General features: G+C 32.1%; 1 protein-coding gene across 1 annotated transcript; it reads right to left on the bottom strand.

Moving 5' to 3' along the window:
- Window positions 1-16,094: 16,094 nt before the first annotated feature.
- On the bottom strand, window positions 16,095-18,364 carry LOC139842167 (DNA N(6)-methyladenine demethylase ALKBH1D-like). The gene is made up of 4 exons (XM_071832338.1): window positions 18,269-18,364; window positions 17,404-17,724; window positions 16,953-17,297; window positions 16,095-16,370 (listed from the first exon to the last, which is right to left on the bottom strand). The coding sequence occupies exons 1-4, from the start codon at window positions 18,362-18,364 to the stop codon at window positions 16,095-16,097; spliced, it is 1,038 nt and encodes a 345-aa protein (XP_071688439.1).
- Between the last annotated feature and the right edge of the window lie 4,473 nt (window positions 18,365-22,837).

Below are 22,837 nucleotides of genomic sequence, written 5' to 3'. Positions count from 1 at the left end.
TTTACCGACCAACATTCTCAACTCGCGATTTCGACGCGCGGTTCCGACATGCGTTTTCTACGCTTTTTTTTAGGCATGTTTTTTACCAGAGTTTTCGACCAGCATTCTGGAGGCGCGATTTCGAGGCGTGTTCTCGAGGCGAGTTTTTCGGAGCGCGTTTTCGAGGCACGTTTTTCGGCGCTACGAAAACGCGCCTCAAAAACGCAGGTCGAAAACGCATGTCGGAAGTGTACGTCGAAAACGTGCATCGAAATCGCGAGTTGAAAATGTTGGTCGATAAAAGACTTGACATGTTATCTGAAGTTGACACTTAACTGAGAAAGTTAACAAAAGTTAACGACACCCCTTTTTTTAAACAAATTTTAAAAAAGACTTTTTTTTTATATCCGAATGAAATAATATATTTTCAACGTACACGTGGACACCCATTTGCAAAAGTATATTCTAAACTCATGTTGTGAATCAATTATTTTGACAATTATTAATGATGTAATTGGATGAATTGATTATATAATGAGATTAAAAATGCTTATTTTAATGTTCATCACGTTTATAAATTTTTAAGTACATCCGATTTTTTATTAGTGGTATCAAAGTCACTTTTATACTGTGTTAGTTGTCGTGAGTTTTGTGGTATCAAAATTAGAAAGTTTTTTTTTTTTTTTTCTAAATCAACTCTATTGTTTTAGGTTTAACCTAATATGTCACAAATAAAATTAAAAGAGTATCACTATTTTAAATTTCGAAATTAATTGTTATGACTTAAATAATTTTTGTTTTGATTTATTCCATGGTTATATTGTAATCATGACAAGCCATATAAAAGTTTTAATAATATTTGTTGTGATTTAACGCACTTTCAAGACCCGAGAAATTAATAGAACAATTAAGCAATAAATAAAGACACAAGGATTTACGTGGCTCGGCGTGAGGCCTAGTCCACGGGCGGAAGCAGAGATGAATTTTACTAGCAAATATGGCAAACCCGAGGTTATAATGTATCACTCTAATCAAGGCTCCGAAAATACTAATGAAGTATTTGGACCACTCACTAGATTATTACACTTCCCTCACTCTATAATGTTTCTCACAAGAACAAGAGTAATTAACTCTTTCTCTTAATACTTTTACAAGAGTTATTAGTGAACTCTTCCAAGTATGTAATATTTGGGATGGGATATGTGAAGAATGGGATGATCTCTAAATGCATTACATGACATCCTTTTATAGTTGAAGGAATGGCATGCATGCAACCATGAAGTCAACAACCTACCCCCATTCATTTTACACCTACGTATGAAAATAAACCATATCAATCATGTGGTCAAACTAAAATTGTAGGTGGCCTCCAAAAGAATAGTGTATTTGACTTCCTTGATTTTAATGTGCAGCCACACAAAACATGTGGTAATAATACCACCGTCCAACAAATCTCCACCTTGGCGAACATTCCATTCCTTTTCTATCGGTTCTCAATCTCTGCTTCCTGTCAGCCCTCCCGGGCTCATCGCTTTCTTCGAACGCCAACCAAGTTCAAATAATGTTCGAACTTGTTTGTAGTAACTGGCTTAGTCAACATATCTGCTGGATTATCTGATGTACTGATCTTTCTCACAATTATAACCCTTTTAGATATTACTTCACGAATAAAGTGATACCGTACATCAATGTGTTTGGTTCTCTCATGATACACTTGGTTTTTAGTCAAATGTATGGCACTCTGGCTATCACAATGCACTACAGTTTCGTCCTGTTGCAAACCCAGATCACCAACCAAACCCCTCAGCCACTTTGCTTCTTTCACACCCTCAGTCAGAGCCATGTATTCCGCTTCAGTTATTGACAAAGCAACCGTCGATTGTAATGTTGCTTTCCAACTAATAGCACATCTTCCGAGAGTAAAAACATAACCAGTCTGAGACCTCCTCCGATCCAAATCAGCAGCATAGTCTGAATCAATGTATCCGGTAACATTAGTATTACCACCGCTATCAAATACTAAGCCAATATCAGTTGTCCCTCTGAGGTACCGAAGAATCCATTGCACCGCTTTCCAATGAGCTTTCCCTGGACAATCCATATATCTACTCACCACGCTTACCGCCTGTGCAATGGAACATGTGACATATGCTCCACCTCCTCCTCAGTTTTCGGTGACAATGTCGATGAAAGTTTGAAATGTCCAGCAAGTGGAGTACTAACCGGTTTGGAGTTATCCATTCCAAAACGCTGAAGAACCTTCTCAATATATTTCTTTTGTGACAAATACAATTTTCCTTCACATCTATCTCTAATAATCTCCATTCCCAATATCTTCTTAGCTGCACCCAAATCTTTCATCTCAAACTCACTTTTGAGTTGAGATTTTAACTGATCGATCTCTGACATATTTTTCGAAGCAATCAACATATCATCCACATATAATAGCAAATAAATGTACGAGCCATCAGGAAGCTTCTTGTGATATACACAACTATCATAATTACTCTGAGAGTAACATTTACTAGTCATGAATACGTCAAACCGCTTATACCATTATCGAGGTGATTGTTTCAAGCCATATAATGACTTTTTCAGCAAACAAGCATAATCTTCCTTTCCTTTGACCACAAATCCCTCTGGCTGGCGCATAAAGATCCGTTCCTCCAACTCACCATGTAAGAATGCCGTCTTGACATCTAGTTGCTGCAGCTCCATATCAAGTAAAGCAACCATGGCAAGTAACACGCGAATAGATGTATGCTTTACAACCGGTGAGAAAACTTCATTAAAGTCAACTCCCTCTCTCTGAGTAAAGCCTTTTGCTACAAGGCGTGCTTTGAACCTTTCATATTCTATACCCGGAATTCCGTCCTTCTTTTTGAAGATCCATTTGCATCCAACAATCTTCTGACCTTTTGGAGGTTTCACCAGCTCCCACGTATGATTCTTATAAAGAGACTTCATCTCTTCGTTCATAGCTACAGACCACTTTGCAGATTCTGGGCCACTTATAGCTTCACGATATGTAGAAGGTTCTTGGACTGTGACGACCCGGAAATTTTCGACTAAATTTAAACTTTATCTTTATATTATTCTGACACGATAAGCAATGTTTGTTAAGTTAAACCTCAAGCATTTTAAACTATGTTTATACATTCATTTAAACCTCGACCAAATTTCAATGATTCACGAACCATTAAATGAACATATATGAATATGTATGTATATGTGTATATGTTATAAATTGAAAATGTCAACAAAGTATTTAAACGTATAATGCTTTATATGAACGTATTTGTTTCAATATGATTATCGACGAAATTAAAAAAATATATATTAAATGATTGAATTATCAGAAACATTGAATTATGATTACAAGTCTCTGTTGAGAGGTCCACTATGATTTGAGAAAATCTATTCCTCTTAACGATATTCGAAATAATTTGTAAAGCTATTTATAAATAAAAATAAAAAGTGTCATTTACGAAAGTTAGACACTAGTGGAAAATTGGTTTCCATAATATTCTATTAATCTATTTTCAAACGTACAAAAACATTTTCAGTTTAAAAAGAACTTTATTATTAAAACGTATATAACTTTTATAAATATCTAGAATCACTTTTGACAACTCATTACTTAACCAGTATAATAAATATAACGATATTTATATTTTATTTCATTAAATATATATAACGATTTAAATTAATATTATATATATTTATACGCGTATTATACATACATAGTTTTTATACTTTTACTATACTTTAACTTTACCTTTATTTTACTTTTACTTTACTTTAACTTTAATAATTCACTTTAATAATTCATACTTTAATAATTCACTTTAATAATTCATACTTTAATAATTCACTTTAATAATTCATACTTTAATAATTCACTTTAATAATTCATACTTTAATAATTCACTTTAATAATTCAAAAATCTATTATAAATAGAATTCAATAGGTTTCATTATTTCATAGAAAATTGAAAATATATTTCTCTAAACTCTCTCAATCGATTTACATATATATATATATATATATATATATATATATATATATATATATATATATATATATATATATATATATATATATTGCTCTGTATTATTTCAAGATATTATTAGTATACATAAAATATTACGACGGAGTGATGTCCGAGTGATTTCAAAATAGTTTTTTGAATGAGTCGAAGCTAAGGAAATTATGGGTTATAGCTATGGAGGTGATGGGTATGGTTCATGGGTATGCTCGTGAGGTCAATCTAGTGTTTATCATCTCCGTTGCGTCTACGTACTTTCCTGCAATATTGAATCTCAATATTGATACGTGAGCACTCATAACTTAACTTTTATATATCAATAGTGTATCCCTGACTAGTGCTCGAGTATATAGGATTATGCATGCTTGTACATTCGATATTGTCCTTAGATAGGTTTGTTGAATCCTGAATTAGATACATATGCTACTGAGATAGGGTATATGATATGCATGTCATTGGAAAGCTAGCGAAAAATTAAGAACTTTTCATTTAGATATCAAATGGTTTCGATGAACGGATTAGAAGTTATAGTCAACTGAATTTTAGTATTATTGTTAAAATGATTATTATTACTATCGTCGTTATTATTTTAATAGAAATATCATTGTTATTATAAAATATCATTATTGCTATTATGTTAGTATTATCATTTTATCATAATACCATTTTTAGTAAATATAAATATTGTTATAGAATAATAATAATTATTATTACAAAATAATACAACTTTTACTTATTATTATTATGATCAATATTATTTTATCAAATAAATAGGGGATACAAAGATATTTTTCACCACGCGTAATATAATTACATTAATAATACTTACCACTATAGTTTTACGATATTAAGTGAACTTTATAAATTTTACTACTTAAGATATATAAAAGTATATATTATATATAAACGTTAATATAAATTTTTATTAATAAATGACTTTTATTATTATAAAATCTAATAAATATATTTAAATATATAAAACGACTATAGTTAAGTTATATAATAAACACGTATAAATTTTAGAAGTCATTTTGGGTCAAGTTGACTTTTGTTGACTTTTGCATATTAGTCTCGAGCATTAAGATTGTGGTACACTATGACTTGACCAAAAATTGTTAGACAAATATTGACCAACATATAAATATATATAATTAATATAGGTTCGTGAATCCGAGGCCAACCTTGCACTTGTTAAATGACGTTATATGTATTTTTACTACGAAATACAGTATGGTGAGTTTTCATAGCTCCCTTTTTAAATGCTTTTGCATTATATATTTTTGGGCTGAGAATACATGCATATTTTATAACTGTTTTACGAAATAGGCACAAGTACTAAAACTAATTCTACGTGAGTTTAAACCAAAAATATCCCCTTAGCTTGGTAACTATAACTACTGGTGTATGACTGGTAGGCGCGAATCCTAAAGATAGATCTATTGGGCCTGACAAACCCCATCCTGACTATGGGATGCTTTAGTACTTCGAGGTTTATATAACACACCTGATTCGGTGTACTTTCAGAGGGTAAAACATGAACGTTAAGGTTTGTTACCGAGTGCCTACAACTTATAGAATACTTTTATACACTTGCGAGTGTACATATATTTATAAACGAAAATCTTGTGGTCTATTAATATATTGAAATGATTGTTATGATAAACCTATTAACTCACCAACCTTTTGGTTGACACTTTAAAGCATGTTTATTCTCAGGTATTAAAGAAATCTTTCGCTGTGCATTAGCTCATTTTAAGGATATTACTTGGAGTCATTCATGGCATATTTTGAAAGACGTTGCATTCGAGTCATTGAGTTCATCAAGATTATTATTATGTCAATTATAGTTGGATGTATTATCAAATGGTGTGCATGCCGTCAACTTTCGTTGTAAAGAAAGTTTGTCTTTTAAAAACGAATGCAATGTTTGTAAAATGTATCATATAGAGGTCAAATACCTCGCGATGTAATCAACTATTGTGAATCGTTTATAATATATATGAACGGGTCCTTTCAGTTGGTATCAGAGTGGTTGTCTTAGCGAACCAGGTCTGCATTAGTGTGTCTAACTGATAGTCGTTAGGATGCATTAGTGAGCCTGGACTTCGACCGTGTCTGCATGTCAAAAGTTTTGCTTATCATTTTTGTCGGAATTGCCTGCTTATCATTCTTAGTCTAGACACGTCTTACTGCATTGATTGCATAAATAGTGTATAGACAAAATACATATCTTAGCATATCTGCTAATCTATATCTTAGCGTATCTGTTACTGTAAACTTTGCCTGACATATCACGTAAATTCCTCCGTAATCTATGAAATCTTTTGCGCTATATATATAGATATTCTATGTAATTAGAATACCACCCGATAGCCGAAAAATCATTTCATATCGAAAAATCCTTTATTCAATCGAACGAAATGGAATTCGTCATTAGTTCAAGTCCCTCGAATTCCGATATGAAATCCCACTCAAGCTCCGAAAGCAGTGTGACCGGAATGGATCAACCAATTAGCCATCATCTATTCTAGATGAATTGGGGATAGGTTCGTAGCCTCCTCAATAATTGGAGACAAGAAGAAGGTGATCCCTTCCATCCACCACATTGCCCTCTTGGCGATGAACCTGAAGCACTTACCGGCGAACCGGTCCGAAACACCATTTTCTCTCTCATTTCCAGAGTATCTCGTCACGATTATATACTACATTAAATTCTAGATTTTATTTATCCATTCGTCCGAACCGACAATCACCCCGGTGTAATAGAAGAAGTCAACGAGCTTCGCGCTCGAGTAGTGGCTTTAGAGAATATGGTGCAAGGGTTACAAACACCAACAAATAACGAAGTATTAATTCATAATTTCAATTTTATTGAATAAATACTCCGTAAAAGTTATGTAATTTCTAAAGTCTTTAGGGATTATTCAGTTCTAGTTTCAACCGTAAATCAAATGAGTTTAATTTAATATTAACTCATTAAATCTATGTTACATCTGAAGAAAATATGCACATATATATTTTCATAAAGACTGTAATAATATTCTGTTGTACAAAATATTAATTGTGAAAAAATTTTAACGGGTAGGTAATACCCGAGAGATATATAAATTCAAAATTAATATGTTACATTTTTCGAATCTGATTAAGCAAATCATCAACTATACTCCCAAAATCTCACAACAATATACGTTCTTGTATAGTAACCAAAACAACCATTCTCACCCAAATTTGATTACGCATTCTGATTTTGACAAATCAAAATCCAAGTCATGATTTAACAGAAGACATCACTCTTAGATTCCTACATCTTTCAAAGCTATACTTTGGCTTCAAAACTGTGTTAGAACATCATATGTATATTAACGATTACAAACTGTGTTCAAACTCTCCGAAGTTTTCGAAGACACTTCAAACAATGAACAATCGAGATGATGATCCAACCACATATTACCCACATTTATGTACCTAAAAAGCTCTCGAAGCCAAAGTCATAGTTCGACGTGTATCCGTGTCAGACCCTTTGGCATTTATTAGCTAAAATGACTTTTCAATTCCTTTTCAAAGTAGACAGATTTGTCACAGCTCCAGCAAGTCAACTTCGACTTTTCAGTCTGACTAGTCTTATTATAACCTCGATAGATACGTTGCTCTTTCGTCATCATTACTGGGGACCTTTCATATCTCGCCACCTTAGCAATAAACTTACCAACAACTTCAATTATCTTTGACTTTTCGAAAAATCATTATATTTATTAAAATCACATCATTTACTCATTCGCATCTTGTAACGAGAATTGTCATACGAATCATCGGAAAACAGTAACCAGTATTTTGAAATCTCGCAGCATGTCTACGCCAACAGTTATATGTGTACGTAAAACATCTATCTCCTGGACTTACATACTTTGAATGTGAAGTTCTGAAAAATATTTTGAACTGCAAACTAGTTCTTGAAATGCTGACGAAGCATCAAAAACTGTAAACGATCTTAACAGTAAAAAAGTTTGATGACAAAGAATAGTAAGGTGGTAAAGCTGAGAAAAAGAGAAGGTTTGGAACTGGAAAACGGATTGAACAGACTATGAAGGAGGCTGTGGACAAATCACAAAGACTAAATCTGCCTTCAAAGAATCTAAATGATTCAGTGCCTGCTAAAGTCATTAATGAATACCTTACTCTTTATCTGAAGTCATTTATCTCTTTGCGCTATCAGTGTTACATCATATAAGAAACTATTAGTTTCTATATTCTATAAACTTTCGAGTTTAAATTATGAATGTTTTGAAGTAGTGTTGGGAACTGAAGCATGAGTTAGTATAATATAATGACACTTGATCAACGTGATTATATTACAGTAAGTCATGCTGAGTTTCTAATGGGACATGACGATTCAAAGACCATGCCGTCATCATGTTCCATGTTACACGACTCTTGTATTCTATTTAATCTCTAAAAATATCAAGAATATATTTTCTTGATGATTCGGTCTTTTCAGGGTATTCTGGTAAATTAATAATCAAGATCGTGCCATTACCATTTCCTTCTTAGAACATTAACTATGTTCATTCTGAAATTCATATTTGCGAATACTGGACCATTACAAACGTTGCTTAATCGCAAGAAGAAGAAACGAAAGGACAAAACTCCAAAATAGAAATTGGAGTATAAATCGTAGCAAATAGAAGGGAGCATTAACTGTGGATGTCAATGATTATAGAAGACAAAAGCAGGGGCTTTGAAATATAAGGGAAGATATAAAACCCAACAACCACCCAAAAATTATAAACCGTATATATCGATGCATATAGCAATATAAAGACATGGAAGAACTAAAAACACTATAAAACTGAGAGTATAGTAGAAGTAAATAGATTCTTCCGGAGGCAGATGAAAAAGAAGAACGACAGATATGAAAGTGAGGAGTATATCGAAAATCAGTACTGGATGAAGCATATTGACAAATACTTTAAAATATGAGTTGAGGGAGAGAGAATAGAAGGTGTGAGTTGTAAGAAAACGAAGGAGGTGGATTTATAATGAAATACCCGATAGAGAAATCAAGATGGATTATCGTATTAATTCGAAGAGAATCATAATCTCCTTAATCACCGAAGCATCAACTCCAACATAGATTACAAAGATTTTCTTTAAATTCGGAGATCAATTGTGATGATGTCAAAAGATATGACGAATCATTATAATCTTATTTCCTTCATTTACGATAACTTCCCTCATACGCTTCGAGTAATCGAATTATTTTATCCATACTTCTTAGACATGATAAAACTTCATAATCGTTACGTCATAATAACATTCTCATTGTTAGCCATAACGACCTCTATCAAATTTCGGGGACGAAATTTCTTTAACGGGTAGGTACTGTGACGACCCGGAAATTTCCGACTAAATTTAAACTTTATCTTTATATTATTCTGACACGATAAGCAATGTTTGTTAAGTTAAACCTCAAGCATTTTAAACTATGTTTATACATTCATTTAAACCTCGACCAAATTCCAATGATTCACGAACCATTAAATGAACATATATGAATATGTATGTATATGTGTATATGTTATAAATTGAAAATGTCAACAAAGTATTTAAACGTATAATACTTTATATGAACGTATTTGTTTCAATATGATTATCGACGAAATTAAAAAAAAATATATTAAATGATTGAATTATCAGAAACATTGAATTATGATTACAAGTCTCTGTTGAGAGGTCCACTATGATTTGAGAAAATCTATTCCTCTTAACGATATTCAGAATAATTTGTAAAGCTATTTATAAATAAAAATAAAAAGTGTCATTTACAAAAGTTAGACAAAAGCTAGTGGAAAATTGGTTTCCATAATATTCTATTAATCTATTTTCAAACGTACAAAAACATTTTCAGTTTAAAAAGAACTTTATTATTAAAACGTATATAACTTTTATAAATATCTAGAATCACTTTTGACAACTCATTACTTAACCAGTATAATAAATATAACGATATTTATATTTTATTTCATTAAATATATATAACGATTTAAATTAATATTATATATATTTATATGCGTATTATACATACATAGTTTTTATACTTTTACTATACTTTAACTTTACCTTTACTTTACTTTTACTTTACTTTAACTTTAATAATTCACTTTAATAATTCACTTTAATAATTCATACTTTAATAATTCACTTTAATAATTCATACTTTAATAATTCATACTTTAATAATTCATACTTTAATAATTCACTTTAATAATTCATACTTTAATAATTCATACTTTAATAATTCACTTTAATAATTCATACTTTAATAATTCACTTTAATAATTCATACTTTAATAATTCACTTTAATAATTCAAAAATCTATTATAAATAGAATTCAATAGATTTCATTATTTCATAGAAAATTGAAAATATATTTCTCTAAACTTTCTCAATCGATTTACATATATATATATATATATATATATATATATATATATATATATATATATATATATATATATATATATTTGCTCTGTATTATTTCAAGATATTATTAGTATACATAAAATATTACGACGGAGTGATGTCCGAGTGATTTCAAAATAGTTTTTTGAATGTGTCGAAGCTAAGGAAATTATGGGTTATAGCTATGGAGGTGATGGGTATGGTTCATGGGTATGCTCGTGAGGTCAATCTAGTGTTTATCATCTCCGTTGCGTCTACGTACTTTCCTGCAATATTGAATCTCAATATTGATATGTGAGCACTCATAACTTAACTTTTATATATCAATAGTGTATTCCTGACTAGTGCTCGAGTATATAGGATTATGCATGCTTGTACATTCGATATTGTCCTTAGATAGGTTTGTTGAATCCTGAATTAGATACATATGCTACTGAGATAGGGTATATGATATGCATGTCATTTGAAAGCTAGCGAAAAATTAAGAACTTTTCATTTAGATATCGAATGGTTTCGATGAACGGATTAGAAGTTATAGTCAACTGAATTTTAGTATTATTGTTAAAATGATTATTATTACTATCGTCGTTATTATTTTAATAGAAATATCATTGTTATTATAAAATATCATTATTACTATTATGTTAGTATTATCATTTTATCATAATACCATTTTTAGTAAATATAAATATTGTTATAGAATAATAATAATTATTATTACAAAATAATACAACTTTTACTTATTATTATTATGATCAATATTATTTTATCAAATAAATAGGGGATACAAAGATATTTTTCACCACGCGTAATATAATTACATTAATAATACTTACCACTATAGTTTTACGATATTAAGTGAACTTTATAAATTTTACTACTTAAGATATATAAAAGTATATATTATATATAAACGTTAATATAAATTTTTATTAATAAATGACTTTTATTATTATAAAATCTAATAAATATATTTAAATATATAAAACGACTATAGTTAAGTTATATAATAAACACATATAAATTTTAGAAGTCATTTTGGGTCAAGTTGACTTTTGTTGACTTTTGCATATTAGTCTCGAGCATTAGGATTGTGGTACACTATGACTTGACCAAAAATTGTTAGACAAATATTGACCAACATATAAATATATATAATTAATATAGGTTCGTGAATCCGAGGCCAACCTTGCACTTGTTAAATGACGTTATATGTATTTTTACTACGAAATACAGTATGGTGAGTTTTCATAGCTCCCTTTTTAAATGCTTTTGCATTATATATTTTTGGGCTGAGAATACATGCATATTTTATAACTGTTTTACGAAATAGGCACAAGTACTAAAACTAATTCTACGTGGGTTTAAACCAGAAATATCCCCTTAGCTTGGTAACTATAACTACTGGTGTATGACTGGTAGGCGCGAATCCTAAAGATAGATCTATTGGGCCTGACAAACCCCATCCTGACTATGGGATGCTTTAGTACTTCGAGGTTTATATAACACACCTGATTCGGTGTACTTTCAGAGGGTAAAACATGAACGTTAAGGTTTGTTAGCGAGTGCCTACAACTTATAGAATACTTTTATACACTTGCGAGTGTACATATATTTATAAACGAAAATCTTGTGGTCTATTAATATATTGAAATGATTGTTATGATAAACCTATGAACTCACCAACCTTTTGGTTGACACTTTAAAGCATGTTTATTCTCAGGTATTAAAGAAATCTTCCGCTGTGCATTAGCTCATTTTAAGGATATTACTTGGAGTCATTCATGGCATATTTTAAAGACGTTGCATTCGAGTCATTGAGTTCATCAAGATTATTATTATGTCAATTATAGTTGGATGTATTATCAAATGGTGTGCATGCCGTCAACTTTTGTTGTAAAGAAAGTTTGTCTTTTAAAAATGAATGCAATGTTTGTAAAATGTATCATATAGAGGTCAAATACCTCGCGATGTAATCAACTATTTTGAATCGTTTATAATATATATGAACGGGTCCTTTCATAGACCTCTATATCTTCTGCCATACTCAGGGCATAAGCTACCAAATCTGCATGCCCGAACCGTTGTGGTGGTTTTATTGCTCGTCGTTCTCTATCTCTTACTAGATTATAATTCTGTAGATCATGTTGCTCATCTGACTGATCTTCTGGTGTCATTTGATCAACACCAGAGTCATGTACGTCTTCTACAACGGGCTCGACATGAGTATCTTGTACTACTCCTTGTGGAACTTCTATTTCTTGCTCCACCTGCTCTTCAACTTCGCGATCTTTTTCAGCAACTACTTGTTCCTCCTTTATATTTTTCAACATAGCAGACTCATCAAATGTCACATCCCTGCTGATAAGAAATCGGGATGATTTACCATCAGGGCACCACAATCTATAACCCTTCACCCCATCTGCATACCCTAGAAATATGCATCTTTTGGCCCTCAGCTCAAGTTTACCATCTTTCACATGAGCATAAGCAGGACAACCAAATATCTTCAAATCACTGTAACTTGCAGGGGAACCTGACCATTTCTCCAAAGGAGTTTGACAATCAATTGCAGTTGATGGAGACCGATTTACCAAATAACAAGCTGTGTTGACAGCTTCAGCCCAAAATATATTTGGTAATTTTGCATTTGAGAGCATACACCTCGCTCGCTCAAGGAGCGTTCTATTTATCCGTTCTGCAACGTCATTCTGTTGTGGTGTAAACCGCACTGTGTGGTGTCTCACAATGCCTTCGTTCTTGCAGAACTCATTGAATTCACCTTTGCAGAATTCCAGTCCATTGTCAGTTCTCAAGCGCTTAATGAACTTTCCAGTCTGCTTCTCTATCATCATCTTCCATTGCTTGAAATTGACAAAGACTTCATCCTTACGTTTAAGGATATAAATCCATACTCTTCTCAAATAGTCATCAATAAAGGTTAACATGTATCTCGCACCACCTTTTGAAGGAACAGGAGATGGACCCCAAAGGTCTGAATGGATATAATCCAAAGTACCTTTCGTCCTATGAACGGCTGTGCCAAACTTTATTCGGCTTTGTTTTCCGAATACACAGTGTTCGCAGAATTCCAATCTTTCGATATTCTGCCCGCACAACAAACCTCGTTTACTAAGCTCCATCATTCCTCTCTCGCTCATGTGCCCAAGGCGCATGTGCCATAACTTTGTGGTATCTACATCTTTAGCTGATGAAGAAACTCCAACCGCACCAGTAACAGTACTACCCTTTAACAGGTAAATGCCATTAAACCTTTCACTTTCATCACGATAAGTGCACCTCTTGAAACTTTTAATACTCCACCTCGAGCTCGATACTCGCAACCGATGGAGTCCAGCGTACCCAAGGAAATAAGATTCTTCTTCAATTCTGAAACATGCCTGACATCTGTCAACGTCCTCACCGTGCCATCATACATCTTGATTTGGATCGTTCCTATGCCAACAACCTTACAAGCTACATCATTTCCCATAAGGACTTTACCACCATTTAGTTCTCGATAGGTGGTAAACCAATCCCTAATAGGACATATGTGATAAGAACAACCCGAGTCAAGAATCCACTCGTCAACCGAGCGGCCATCGGTAACACTGAGAACATTTGCCCCATCAGAATCAGATTCTGCAACCTCGGCAATTTTATCGGCTCCCCTTGCATTCCAACTATCTCTTTTTCCTTTCAAGTCTGGACAGTCTCTACGCATGTGACCCTCCATGTGACAATTATAGCACTTGATCTTTCTAGATCTTGTTTTTGATCTAGAACGACCTTTGTTGTTACTACCCGATGCTCTATCGTTACGTCTTCCTCTTGCCACCAAACCATCTGCACTTTCTTCTACATAATCCGTCGAGGATTTCTTCCTTAACTCAACAGATTTCAAGGTAGATTTGACATCCTCCATGGAAATAGTATCTTTACTATATAGTAGAGTTGTAACCAAATGCTCGTATGATTTTGGCAAGGAACATAAGAAAATTAATGATTGATCTTCATCGTCAATTTTCACACCAATATTATTCAAGTCCAAAATAATTTTATTGAACTCATCGATGTGATCATTTAATGAACCTTCTTTCATCCGAAGAGTATATAACCGTTGTTTCATATACAACCGGTTCATGAGACTCTTAGTCATATATAGAGATTCTAGCTGTTTCCAAAGTCCAGCCGGTGTAGTTTCTGCCTCTAAGCACACAATCGGCAAGATTTAGAATAATCATGCCGTGTGCCTTTTCCAGAAGTTCATCCTTCCCTTCATCTGTCAACTTTTCGGGTAGATGTTCTCTCCCTTTCAAAGCTAACAAATAACCTTGTTGGCTCAGTAGAGCCAGCATCTTCATTCGCCAAAGATCAAAATCGTTTTGGCCATTAAATTTCTCTACGTCGGACCTTATTATTGTTTTCTTGAATATTTAATCACAGCTACGCTCTGATACCAGTTTGTTGTGATTTAACGCACTTTCAAGACCCGAGAAATTAATAGAACAATTAAGCAATAAATAAAGACACAAGGATTTACGTGGTTCGGCGTGAGGCCTAGTCCACGGGCGGAAGCAGAGATGAATTTTACTAGCAAATATGGCAAACCCGAGGTTACAATGTATCACTCTAATCTAGGCTCCGAAAATACTAATGAAGTATTTGGACCACTCACTAGATTATTACACTTCCCTCACTCTATAATGTTTCTCACAAGAACAAGAGTAATTAACTCTTTCTCTTAATACTTTTACAAGAGTTATTAGTGAACTCTTCCAAGTATGTAATATTTGGGATGAGATATGTGAAGAATGGAATGATCTCTAAATGCATTGCATGACATCCTTTTATAGTTGAAGGAATGGCATGCATGCAACCATGAAGTCACCAACCTACCCCCATTCATTTTACACCTACGTATGAAAATAAACCATATCAATCATGTGGTCAAACTAAAATTGTAGGTGGCCTCCAAAAGAATAGTGTATTTGACTTCCTTGATTTCAATGTGCAGCCACACAAAACATGTGGTAATAATACCACCGTCCAACAATATTGCTATTAAAAATTACATACATAGCTCTAATGTCCAGATCTATTGCTTTGGTTTTATGTAATTGTTGGTCACAACAATTTTAAGCTATGTTAATTATTTAATTTATTGAGATGTTATAGCTTTGTAATTAGATTTTAATTTCTCTCAAACTTGCATTCTTGTTAACACCATAGATGATTTTCCTATTAATTATCATATGGGAGTTGATAAATCCAATTTCAATTTTGATAGATTCACCAAGAATGTGTATTATAGAATTGTACGGTTTGTAAAAATAATACATATTGATGGTGGGTTTATCAAAATAAATGTTGGATTTATCACCTCCCTATATTCAAAAAATTATGATACAACTATAAAGCCGATTAAACATCACAATCTGTTAAACACTTCAAAAACTAATAGTAATACGACAAGAGTAAAACGCAAACATATGCATATCACTAATAACAGTGGCATACAATACCTTCAGCATAAAAAGATAATCAAAATCTACTGATCACAAGTTTCATCTGTTCTCGGATTACAAAAACAGGCCATGAGTTGGTCAATATTTTCTAAAGGTGAGATTCAAACGACCTGGACGCATATCTGTTGATTCTATCAACGATGTTTGAGCAGTATCAGGAAGAATATAAGAGACACCATGAAATATATGCCTTGATTTCCCACCGAATATCAAAACATCTCCTGATTCTAAAATCACTTTTTCAGCGTCGTCAGGATTCCAAGTTTCGCCATATAAAAATTCAGCAGAGTCACCTATTGAGAATGAGACAACGGGTAATCCTTTCTTCAGGCTCATTTCACTCTCATCTTCATCCTGAAGAAGCAATAAAACTATATGAATATATTGCACATTTAATTATTTTGAGTACTTCAGTCATCTAGTAAGAATAATATATAAAACAAATCAGTAGTCAGTTCAAAAGGGTACAAATTTTGTTAGCAAAAGCGGTGATTTTCTGAAGTGAAAACGAACACTATTTAACAATTAAAAGTGCCTTTTAGAAATTTTAAATTGATACAGAATAATCATAGTACCAAAACACATTCCAAATGATGGTGTTTAGATGAAATTATACTGATTCAAAGTTTTAGTAATCAGATCACAGATATTTGAAGGCGTTTGAATTACTCAGATTACTCAGATTTACATGTATATGACCGAACAGAGTCAGATACACATATTCCATTAGTACATTATACCGGAGCTACTCTGACTAACTATTCACCCACATAAAACTATATCCAAATAATCAGATCAACTTACTACACTAAAAAAATGCAATGTAAACACTACATGTAATACACATACCAGTTGGAAAAGAAAAAAAAAGCCACCTAAACTTAAAATGTTACTACACTAATATCATTATTTATGTAGTGTAGTATAAAATCAAACCTGATGGAAACCAAGCTTGCCACTTTCTGAATAAAAATTGACAATGCAAATATCAGGTACCATTAAGGGATTGAGTGCTCCTACATTAGCTTCTGGTACTTGATTCATAATATAGGCATTCGAGTCTTGTAATGCTTTTATCACCATATCATGAAAAACTTCAGGAATCGGATGAGATTCAGCATTATCGACCGGCCTCGTTTCACTGTACAGTTTAGTCTCAGGATCCCAATTCTTACCAAGACACATCATCTTCAAATTCAACTTACTTCCATCACTATAACAAGGTTGGTAAAAACCTCCATTATTAACACCAAGCTCCCTGCAAGTTTTCACAATACTAATCTGCACACAAACATTCAAAATAATCAACATTAAATAATCTGTAAAACACAAAATACCTACTTGTAACTGTCTAAAAAATCAAATCAAATGAAAGCAAAACAAGTACCTGATCCTCAATAGAGATGTAGTTGTTCATAAGTACCATTACAGGCCTAAAATAAACGTTGCCTTTACCTTTATGTTTAGGTTGATTTCCTCTTACTTTGTACAAGAAAAGTGAAGGAGCTTTTGGTTTAACATTATCCCTTTTTGGACAGATATCAAATCGCATTTTGTTTGAACCGTTATCTTTATCGCCTGATTCTCGATTACCATCATCTTTCCCATAAGGCTTTCCCCCATTTTTATTTGAGTTCTTAGAATTACATTCATCATTATCATCCAACTTAACATTTTTCAGAACAGATTGTAATCCGTCGGTTACAATCTGAAAGAAAGTAAAAATATATATAAGTATGATAGACAAACGCATAAAACTCATAACATATAATAATACTGATACTGACCAACATTAATATAACTAAAACAATAAACTAACTCAAAAGTGTTTTCTGCTATTACTTATTCAAATACCCTAACTGGCAACGGTATCAACCCTCAGTGTGGAAGGGCCCGCGATTAGTTGCCAAGCAACCCGGGTTCAATTCCTGGGGGCGGAAGGTTTTCTCTCCAATTTCCTGCGATTAGTTGCCAAGCAACCCAGGTAGGAGTTTCCTTCTAGCGTATGTGGGTGCAAATGATGAGGGTCGTTGAAATAAATGATCCGCTGATGCAAATTCGCCGTTCAAAAAAAAAAAAAATCATTGATACAGAGATATGTGATTCATAACAGATAATAATCACCAAAGGTAAAATCATTTACCAAAGAAGATACATTAACGTGTTAACTGTTGTTAGTTATCCAAAAACCCTAACTTGTAGAGTAAACAATAGATAAATATATACAGATTTTCGTTATAATATAATCATACCTTGGATTTCATTTTCCGCTCAGCGTTTGTTTGTTTGATTTTACCATCGGATTTACCAGAAACAGATCGATTTCCGTGACGATTATGTCCTGGCATTTTTCAAATTTTTACAGAATCGCTGTAACAAACAAACACAATTTTGAGAAAGGATTAAGGAATGCGTTCAGTTAATCCAAAATGCAGCAACAATTGTGGTAAAAAAAAAACCTTAATATACCTTGAGTGTATGTAAAAAACCCTAACCGGATCTTTTGGTATTATTTATTTTGATTCACTGTGAATTTAGAGGGGATTGAAAGCTTTTGTTGACGGCCTGTTGGTATTCCCGCTTCTCTAACGGTCAGTTTTCATCTTTTAACTAAATAAATAATTACGAACCTCACTTTTTAGGGGATCGACTCTTAGTTGCTCTGTAAAATTTCACGTGTTGTTACCCGCTCATATGAACCTTTGAAGTTGCAGACGTCTAGCGTTCGAATCTCACTTGAGCGGTTTTACCACATGCGATGCATGTATGGATTCGTCGTGGGTTTCTTCCAAAGCAGGGCCAGTACTGTAATAGTTCGACTAGTGAAATGATTGAGTGAATGGATTCCGACATAGAGTTCAAACTCCGTCATTGACCCCTAAGACCACAGATAATGGTGATTGTGACGTGGAGTGAGTAATGTGTACTTTTTGGGGCAAGTCAATGACTGGACCATGGCAGGGAAAAGGAGGAGTTGTAATGTGAGGGCTCTTGTCAAAGGATGACAATGACGTGACATTTTATTTTTGATTTTTTGTTTGATTTTTTTAATTAGATTTTATTTTATATATTTGTTAAATTTAATCATTAAATTAAATAAATATAAATATGAAATGAGTAAAAGAATATTATTAAATAAACTTAAAATGTCAAAATTAAAATACTAATAACTTGTTGTAGACATTTACATACTTAAGGGGTGTTAATTGTAAATTGTAAGAAACCCTTTGTCACACCCCCTAAGTGGGACCGGGGGTCATATGTGAATAACCAATATCACAACACAAGTATGTATAAACGAGAACGACTCTAAAAGAGATGTTTTAACAAAACAATATTTGATTCGCAGCGGAAACGTAATAATGTTTTACATATTGAAATTCATATGTAAATAACAATTGATAAGTTCTAAATATGTGGACTCCAATGCAACAGCTAACTAAGCATCATAGGGCAGCACACAAGCTAATTTTCACCTGAGACAAACATGCTTAAAATGTCAACGCAATGGTTGAGTGAACATTATAGGTTTAACAATCACAATAAGTTTTAGACCACAAGATTTAGTTCAAAATATCAAAATATTCAATATGCCATGAGTTATAATATCGAACTAAACATTAACCCCTGACACTATACGGGTGTCGGCAATCATTATTATGTACCCCCTTGACGATTACGCCAATGGGTAGAGACGTCACTCATTCCAGCAATTAACGATATTATGGTGGGGATTTGCATGTAAAGATATAATCAATACAAGTTAACAAAAGTCTCATGAAGTTGCATATCGAAAAGTTTAGGCACTTGTGTCTAAATTGTAAATCATTTAAAGGCAAGCATGTGTCTCACCTCAAAAGTTGTAAAACAGTTAATAAATAGTAAAAATGGGCTATGAAGTTCACCTTAGTAGCAAGTAAGTAATTCCACGCAAGATGTAAGAACGGTGTATTTGTTCGGAGATCTCAACCTAGAGATATAACCTTTGATTAGTTAATGTCTAATAGACATAAAGTTTGTTTATTAATATAGCAAACTATATTAACAGTGACGGTTTTCGAGAAAAGTTCCTATTTCTCAAAAGTTTCTATTTTTGGAAACCTACTATTTATGGAAAGCTTCCACTTATAGTAAGCTTCTAGTTTAAGAATGTTCGGGTTATAATTCTTAACAAAGATGTTGTACAATCTCGCCCAAACTTCGTTGCTATCTTGCAAGTCACTCGAATGGTCTATTGTTACCGGGTGCCCAGGATTCTTGACCAGAATCTAAGTCATGGCATTCGAAATCCACAAGCAGTTCCCATAAGGCAACAAGGATCACCCTAGGCCACAAGTAGCGGTGATGTTTGTAGTCTTTGTACGATATCTTTAATTATAACCTTCACGTTATAGGTGTATTCACATAACAAGTTATTAATGTACTTATTAATTATATATATAGGTGATAATATACTTAGTGTAATTAAGTGTTACTATATAGATAAGTGTATAAGTTATAATAATAGTATTATTAATTACTTTAATAATCTCATAATTAATTTACCATCCTTATAAGACCTTATCATGTTTTATATACATACATATTAAAATCTTTGTATGTGTTACATAAATATAGTTACCAACATGATAAATACATATAGTCTTTATTATTATCATACAATTAAGTAGAAGTTTATAGCTATATATATATATATATATATATATATATATATATATATATATATATATATATATATATATATATATATATATATATATATATATATATATATATATATATATATATATATATATATATATATATATTCATGTATGTGTTACATATACATTAGTATATAAAGGTGGTACGTATATATATATATATATATATATATATATACATATATATATATATATATATATATATATATATATATATATATAGTGGACCAATCCATGGATAAGCACTAAATGGGGTACAAACTGGATAAGTAAAATTTCAAATTTTTTTTTTTTTTTAAAACGATCCTTTAATATGCAAATAGAAGAAAACGAAAAAAATTTAAAAAGTTTTTTAACAAAATCGTTCGAAAATCGATGATGAATGGTAAACATCGATGATGAATGGTAAAAATTGATGATGAATGGTAAAATTAACCATTCATCTGGTTAATTTATCATTCTTTTTGTTCGCGATGAATGATAAAATTAATCAATGCAAAAAAAAAGCAGATGAATGGTTAATTTAACCATTCATCTGTTTATGATGAATGATAAAAAAAACAGATGAATGGTTAATTTAACCATTCATCTGGGTTTTTTTAGCATTGATTAATTTTATCATTCATCGTAAACAAGATGAATGTAAATTAACCCGATGAATGGTTAATTTTACCATTCATCATCGATTTTTGAAAGATTTTGAACTTGTTTTTTATGAAAAAAATTGATTAGAGGTGCATTTTAATGCAGATTTATGAATATAAAAAAAAATTCAAAAAAAAAATTTTATTTTGCTTATCCCGTTTGTACTCCTTTTAAGCTTATCCATGGATCGTGCCCCTGTATATATATATATATATATAACTACTTATCATCTTTTGTAATTCTTATAATATATACATGACACATATACACACTCATACACACACACACACACACGTACATATACATACATACATACATACACATACATATACATGTATGTATATACTTGCATATATACACACATATATACTTACAATATATACATGTACATACGTACGTGTGCATGCATACATGCATGCATTAGTATCACATAATATCATACTCCTACTAAACCTAAACTTCTATCTTTACATAAATCATTATTCATAATCACAACCAATTCGTGTTCAATCTTTTATCATAACCTAATCACAACCTAACAACTTATTAATCAATTCATATTCATATACAATAATCATGATCATAATCTTCATCTTCAACTATTATTATTAACTAGCTTCATGATCAAATCAATTACTTAATCATATTCAACACTAATTCATTAAACCTTAACACATAAAATCATAAACATATTCTTTTATCTTTTTAACCATCATCCTTATTCCTATCAAGTTATTAATACTTCATGATCATACTTAACCTTATTACTTTTAATTTAACAATCAACATAATCTTTTATGATACTTTTAATCTTATTCATACTTGATTCATACTTATTAACATAATACTTAACATAACACTTAAAGTAACTTAAGGGATTTTAAGCAAGATTGAACTAGGGTTTTAGGTATACCTTTAGAAGGTGAAGATCAAGAATAATGAGGAATGTGGACTGCACAGAAAACAGAAACCAGTAGGAGCAATTTACGACCCAAACAGGAGTCTTTTTGGACTGTTTTGGTTCGACAGAAAACAGCAGCTACAACAGCAACAATTCAGAAGAAAACGTAGCAGCAAGGGTCTGATTCTTGGGCTGTTTTGAAGGCGAATATAGCAAGAAGAATAGCAGCAACACAAGTTTTATGATGGGCTGTTTTTGGTGGCGAAAAGGGCTGAACAGAAGGGCTGTAATAGCAGGCAGAAGTGGCGATTGATGCTGGTTTTTGGTGGTGATTAGTCGATGCAGATTGTGGCTTGGATGGGTTGTTTTAGTCGAATGAAAGAGAGGGAAAACTGCAAAAAAAATAGTCGACTAAATGCAAGGATTTTTGTGGTGTGATCATGGAAAAACTTGATGCCTTATATAGATGAGTTGGGTTTTCTAATCACACTAAGATTACTTGGTGATCAAGCACTAGAATTTGTATTAGACTGGGATTTATTAGCTTAATGATCAAGTTCCCTCATTTTTAT

Source organism: Rutidosis leptorrhynchoides, chromosome 4 (genome assembly GCF_046630445.1).
Source record: "Rutidosis leptorrhynchoides isolate AG116_Rl617_1_P2 chromosome 4, CSIRO_AGI_Rlap_v1, whole genome shotgun sequence".
NCBI lineage: Eukaryota > Viridiplantae > Streptophyta > Magnoliopsida > Asterales > Asteraceae > Rutidosis > Rutidosis leptorrhynchoides.
The sequence above is the reverse complement of the archived record's forward strand: the minus strand, read 5'-3'. Positions and strand labels throughout refer to the sequence as shown.

Excerpts from the sequence above, each read along its gene's own strand:
- LOC139842167 (XM_071832338.1), bottom strand. The coding sequence starts at position 18,364 with ATGCCAGGACATAATCGTCACGGAAATCGATCTGTTTCTGGTAAATCC. Across the intron at positions 17,725-18,268 it reads AGCGGAAAATGAAATCCAAG|ATTGTAACCGACGGATTACA; the intron begins GTATGATTATAT and ends ACTTTCTTTCAG. Across the intron at positions 17,298-17,403 it reads ACATCTCTATTGAGGATCAG|ATTAGTATTGTGAAAACTTG; the intron begins GTACTTGTTTTG and ends GTTTGTGTGCAG.